This window comes from Telopea speciosissima, chromosome 7 (genome assembly GCF_018873765.1).
Source record: "Telopea speciosissima isolate NSW1024214 ecotype Mountain lineage chromosome 7, Tspe_v1, whole genome shotgun sequence".
Classification (NCBI taxonomy): Eukaryota; Viridiplantae; Streptophyta; class Magnoliopsida; order Proteales; family Proteaceae; genus Telopea; species Telopea speciosissima.
In genome coordinates this window covers 34,606,619-34,612,764 of record NC_057922.1, presented here as the reverse complement: position 1 = coordinate 34,612,764, position 6,146 = coordinate 34,606,619, and the positions used below count along the sequence as shown (strand labels likewise).

The 6,146-nt window shown below is 36.7% G+C and overlaps 1 protein-coding gene across 1 annotated transcript; it reads right to left on the bottom strand.

Annotated features, from left to right (window-relative positions):
• Positions 1–3,719: 3,719 nt before the first annotated feature.
• On the bottom strand, positions 3,720–4,182 carry LOC122669451 (monothiol glutaredoxin-S4-like). Its single transcript, XM_043866218.1, has one exon. The coding sequence runs from the start codon at positions 4,166–4,168 to the stop codon at positions 3,842–3,844; it is 327 nt and encodes a 108-aa protein (XP_043722153.1). The 5' UTR covers positions 4,169–4,182; the 3' UTR covers positions 3,720–3,841.
• Between the last annotated feature and the right edge of the window lie 1,964 nt (positions 4,183–6,146).

Sequence of the window (6,146 nt, the reverse complement as noted above, 5' to 3'; positions counted from 1 at the left end):
TTAATGCCATTTAATTAATGGATTGCGTAGCTGTCTGGCCTTTTTGCTCAATTAAGTTAATGCTCGATAATTTTCGTTCTTATCTTGTCCTTAGTATGGTTTGAATGACAGTTAAAAATTTTAGTTTGGGGTCATATACACACATTCATTTTATCTTAAGAGGTCTGAAATCCAGATTCCTCTTGTTTATAAAAGATCAAGGAGATCCGAAACTATACAAAATTTAGGGATAATTATGATTATCATAAAATTAAGATGGTAGTTATTGGAAGCAGCTTGGATCGTCCAAAATATACAGTTTTTTTTTTTTTTGGGTGGTGTGGTGGGAACCCATAATTTTGTTCCTCATATTCACAAGGTCCCACTATTCTACTGGTATCATCCTTTGCCACTGGCCAAAAACCATCATTCAGAGAACCCTAATCTTCTTTTTATGGGAAAATATGCCCAAAAAACACTTCTCACCAGGTACCACACCAACATAGCCCCCATATTAAGCAGGCAAAGCTTTGAATAAAACCTATAACGTATCAAAAAAAGTTCTTTCAACCCTAGGAGAGTCAGGCACACGTCCAGCAGATGCGCTAAGGCGCTTCATGATAGATGGGTGCACATTATTGCTCACGAGAGACTGAACCGAAGGAAAAGCTAGTATTTTTTTTACTCTAATCAAGATAGTTTTTTTTGGTTCTGGTTAGACAGACTACCAGAAAGTGGGGGGTAGATTAACACCTTCAACCTATGGCTGGTGTGGATAAAGTGTCTCATTCACACTGAGCTTTTACGAACCCTCCTTTGAGTAAGGAAGATCGTATCTTGGAGTCTTCTCACCTTTTGGAGCAGTCAATCACCTAGCTTGTTTCCAATACTGAGCAGTTTGATCAGACCAAGCCTCTGCAATTTCAGAGTTTCCATGTCGAATGGCCTGTTCTCCCCAGTTGGAATGATGGATCATTTCCTTTCCTTACTCCTTAGAACCATACTCCGAGAATTTCCTATTTCATACGGCTCAACAGTCAATTCTTTTGGTGTCTTGTCTCGTCCCATCTTAATTTAGAGTATCTAACCGAATGAGATTTAATTTTCTGAAATATATCCCAATTTTTGGTTAGGATGTAAAATGGTTTGGGCAAATCTGTGTCCCAGCAAGTTGCTGACCTCAAGGGAGGTTTTATGCTGGGTTGGGGTTGAGGCAACTCTACAAACTTCTGTATTTAGTAGTACTAGTTGCTACTAAACCTGCCACTACATACTCATTACAATTATAGAAAACAAAATAGGAATTTGGTGTTGGGCATTTTTTGTTGCTTGTGTATGTAATCACTAAATTGCAATAAACCATGTTGTTGGAATAACATTATAACAGTTCACCTTTTCTCTGAAATTGGAAAACTTGGGATAAAGTAACATAATCTCCTACACAGTAGAGTACAAGATAAGCAATCCCTGAATGAGCACCTGTTTCTGCCATGCATGTAGCAATTCAGATGGTGCTGATAAACTATTTAGGTAGACCCCAAGCTTCCCTTTCTCACATGTGAAGTTTTAGCCCAATTTCTGCCATGCATGTAGCAATTCAGATGGTGCTGATAAACTATTTAGGTAGACCCCAAGCTTCCCTTTCTCACATGTGAAGTTTTAGCCCAATTAGTTAGAGTTTTACTTATTTGTCACATTATTCTAATTCAAGGTAGAATAAGATCTTTGCATGGACAAGAATAGAACTTTTGCCATAATACAATTTAAAATGTGAAATTAATCACAGTTTTGTTGAATGATTTTTTAAAGAAACCCACATGTTTGGCTGTACAATAATACAACATGGAATATTAAATAGGTTATCTTGTTTAGAAGGCATTTTCAGTTATTCATTTATATTGAGAGAGAGAGAGAGAGAGAGAGAGAGAGTTGTACATTCATAGACTGATGAAGGTTGATAAGGTGCAACTGCTGTGGGGTATTGAGAGATATCGATTGATATCCCTTCCTTTCTTAGTTATCCACATGTGATCATAAAATCTTACCTTATGGAACATAATCCCTCTGCATAGGGTAACACAATATTTGATTGTAATTCTATTGTAATCCATTCCTAGTTTAGGACAGCTAGGATCTCATCCCTTGTATTGTGTATATATACTCTCCATTGAGAGAAACCAAATCAAGGAAATACATTGAAACTAGTATGGGGGAATCTGTTGAGTTGGTGGAGAAAGCTAAAGGAATTTATCCAATTTGGATAATCTTCACCTCCCCTTGTGAAAATATTCCAATCCAACTCAAGAGAACAAGCTACAAAAAAACAGTTTATTTATTTATTTTTGACATATGGCGTTATCATCTAAGCAACCTATTTGATATTCTTTTGCTGTGTTTACCATTACGGATTTATCCTCCTCTATATCAACTGTTTTGGGGAGCGCAGGGGCAACGCGTGCAGCAGCCAGTGAGAGCACGCTGACATCTTGGGGGCGGGATTTCTGCCTTTTATGGGGGGGGAGGGGCAGTCATTTCGCCCTCCATTGTGTCTAGGCGTGGCTTCTGTGTCCCCATGCACTGAGAACTTTTCTCCCAACTGGTTTTTTATACTTCCATATCTTCATGTGGAAGAAGTGGATTATTCTGGAAAAACGTTTCAAACTGATAGCTGATTATGTGGACAATATATTTGCTGGGGTTCCACGCGGTGGGTGGAAAAATAGTCTCACATTGGATATGAATAGGGATGTGAGTGGGTTAATAGGTATTTGGACATCTTCTCCTTAACGGCTAGCTTTTTTGAGGATGAGTTGTACCCAAGTCCCTAATAATAGATCTACAAAATTTGAATGTCAATGAAGCTATCTCATGGCCGATATTTGGGTTGTGTGAAGAGGCCATTCAACACTAATGGTCTCAAAGAGTTGCCTCATCATGTTGATTACTTAAAAAGTGAAAGCATGAGAGTTCTAAAGTGAAATGTAACTTTAAGCTTCAGGGCATCCATACATTGTGTGTATTTGTGTATATATAAACTTCATTGAATTGAGTTGAAGATGATGAAGTATGGGTACCAAGGGAAGCAACCCATGGTGACCCAATAGAGATTTTTGAGCCGATAGATATCCATTTAAATCAAATATACATTAGCTTACATTCAAGCATACTCCTAACCTTCACTTTTCTTTCCAAAATGTTTTTGCTTTCAAGCACACTTCAATTCAAGGGTTGCAGGTGCTCTATATATCACTTTTGAATTGGGGTAGGTGTGGATTGAAGGATATATCAGAAGGTTTGGGTCACTAAAGTTAACCTTGTCTGAGATCCTATTTCTTATCTGCCATGTATTGATTGATGCTTTTAAAATTAGGGATGAAGATTCCATATTCTAATGGTTTATTATAACACAAATATTGCCAATAGTAATTAAATTGACTTTGGCAATACATATACCCCACATGTCTCTGCAACATGAAAGACCGAACCTTCATTTTGTCCCCTCTTAAATCTTGCCCCAAGTCATTCAACAATTGAAAAGCATAAAGCGCCCAATATGGCATTTGGAGATGTAACTACACTAACTAGAATATCATTTATTTAACACTATAAATAAAGGCAATACTGTAAGCCTAAAATTCATGTTATAAGCCATGATAAATTGTATTAATCCTTGATTTTCTAGATGGACCATTGAGAATAGTTATTAAACCATAAAAACAGTGCAAGGGGAGAGGGAAGAAGGTCTATTTTATTTCTTTTTTCCTTGAGAAAGATGAGAGATTAAGAAGGAAATTAAGGGTCACAATATGAACAATATATGATCTTATTGTAGCTGGTAACAGAGCTTGATCATATATTATCATCAAAGCCAAATGGCTCCTACACTTCTCAGCAATGGTACTAGAGAACCTTCAAGATGAAGCTGCATTATTTCTTTAGTGGATGAAGAATTGGTGGAAGATATCATTAATCTACCCCCTATGAACACAGCTGGTATTGAAGGGTTGCATCCAAGGCTTTGAAGAGCTCTCTCAATCTCTCTACCTCTTGGGTCTTCGTCGAGCTCGAAAATCGCAGGGTTCACTCCAAGCTCCCTGAACAAAGTCTTGATAGTATGGGACATACAACATGAGTTATTACTGAAGATTACAACTGCCCTTTGAGAAGCCAGAGTTGTGAGCCTATCCATCTCTGTATGGGAATTTTCTTGAAGAAGTTGATTGTGAAAATGAAAAGGGCAGTGATGAGCAAAGAACAATGATAGCTAGCTAAGGAAGAGGTGGTGAAGGTTTGGTTGGTGGAATTTAGTCTCTAGAATCACTTATTTATATAGAGAGACACAAGGAATGCTACTTTTGCATTAATTGTTTAAAAGAAAAGTGAATTGTTCCCCTTATCAGATATTTCTGTTTGGATTCCCTAACTGCTCTTGAGCTACTGATCATTTGCTTGACATATTGAACATTCATGAAAGCTAGGAAAAAGGTAAGGTTTGTATTGTACGGCCTTAACTATGGAATGACAAGAGAAATTCCTTTTTCACTTAACACTCATATAGGAAGATTATTAATAAATGTATTTTTATGAATAAAGGATTCATTAACTAGGGATGTGAATGGTATCCGAAAATTCGAATTCGATTTATATGCGTATTCGTTTAGGGGTATCCGAATATTTATTTGAATAATTTGGAAAAAAAATTATTCCATCTGAATAAATATCCTACTAATGATATAGAGGTTTTTTGAAGACTCAACAGGTTCTAGAGAATGAGGAGGAATTATGAGACTAAAACATGGATTGAGAGTGAACCATATCTGTTGGGAGGGAGGAAGGACTGGGTTACACAAGTCGGGGATGTAAACGGATAGTCAAAAATCCGGAATTCGATTTGCATCAATATCCGTTTAGGGATATCCGTATCTGAGCAGGGAATTTCTGGATCTGATCACATCCTATCTGTTTACATCCCTATCATTAACCCATGAAAAAAAAGGTCAACCTATGGTCCATATATTAAGGCCATAGACTCCAACCAGAAGCAACTGTTTTGGAATTTTGGTAACTTGACATAAATTTGGAAATCATAAAGAGCTAAAACCTACTTAATGAATGAACACAACAAGGGTAAACTCTCTATCTCATGCATCAAAATTATGAAGTATGAACTGGGTCAGTTCTATTCTATTTTTACATAGTGGTTTCATTATATTAATTATCACTTTAAAGGGAATACTGAATTGACAAGGTGGCATCTCCTGAGGAGGAAAATAGGATGGTGTTTATCCAATACAGACCCACCTTTTGTCCAATGATTCCTCCCATCCATTTCAGGACAATGAAAAAGGCAAAACCAAAAGAAGAGAGAGAAATAAAGATGTGAAGGTTATTTTTTGGGTATGGGTGAGGTGGGGTCCTCAAAACCAAAAGAAGAGAGGAAAAGATGTGAAGTATTTTCTGGGAGCTCAACAATTTTCAAGATAACTATTGAACAGATCTTCCACGTGTACAGAATACTGACCTGCCTTTTATATATCTTTCTTTCTTTCATTGTATTTATTTTTTATATTTGATGTAAATATTAGTTTCTTTGATGTGTGTCTCGAACTCATGTACCCGTTTCGAAGATTGATCTATTCCGATATATTTTGGTGGTGAGTTGCATGAAAATTTTTTTTCTGAGATCTATGTCAGTAAGGTTTGACCAGACCCGATGGACGAATATTTATATTCATTACCTATATTGTTGTATATATAGAAGTCGATTTCAGGTTTTCATATTAAGGTTTTGAGAAGAAAGAAGTAGCGCCGTTTTGGTTATTATTGATGTGTGAACCACGTTAAATCTCTGTGTCATCTTGCTCTGTTTTTTGTTTCCTGTTCGTGTTTCTTTGCTGTATGTTCTTACAGATTCCTTATATTAGGATTCTGATTAGCTTTCTTTACAGAGAAATCTTGTCCGGACTAGGTTCTTAGAAACTTTTCATAAACTAGAACTGAACCTAACTAACCCTGTAAGGGTTCATACCACCAATACCATTCCTGTAACCATTAGTGTTGGTGCAAGAGAAAAGGGGGGAGAACAAGGTGATATGAATATGTGTAAATATTCTTTCCTATCTTCCCTTCTCCAAAATCCAAATTCTTTCCCATTATTACTGATAGAG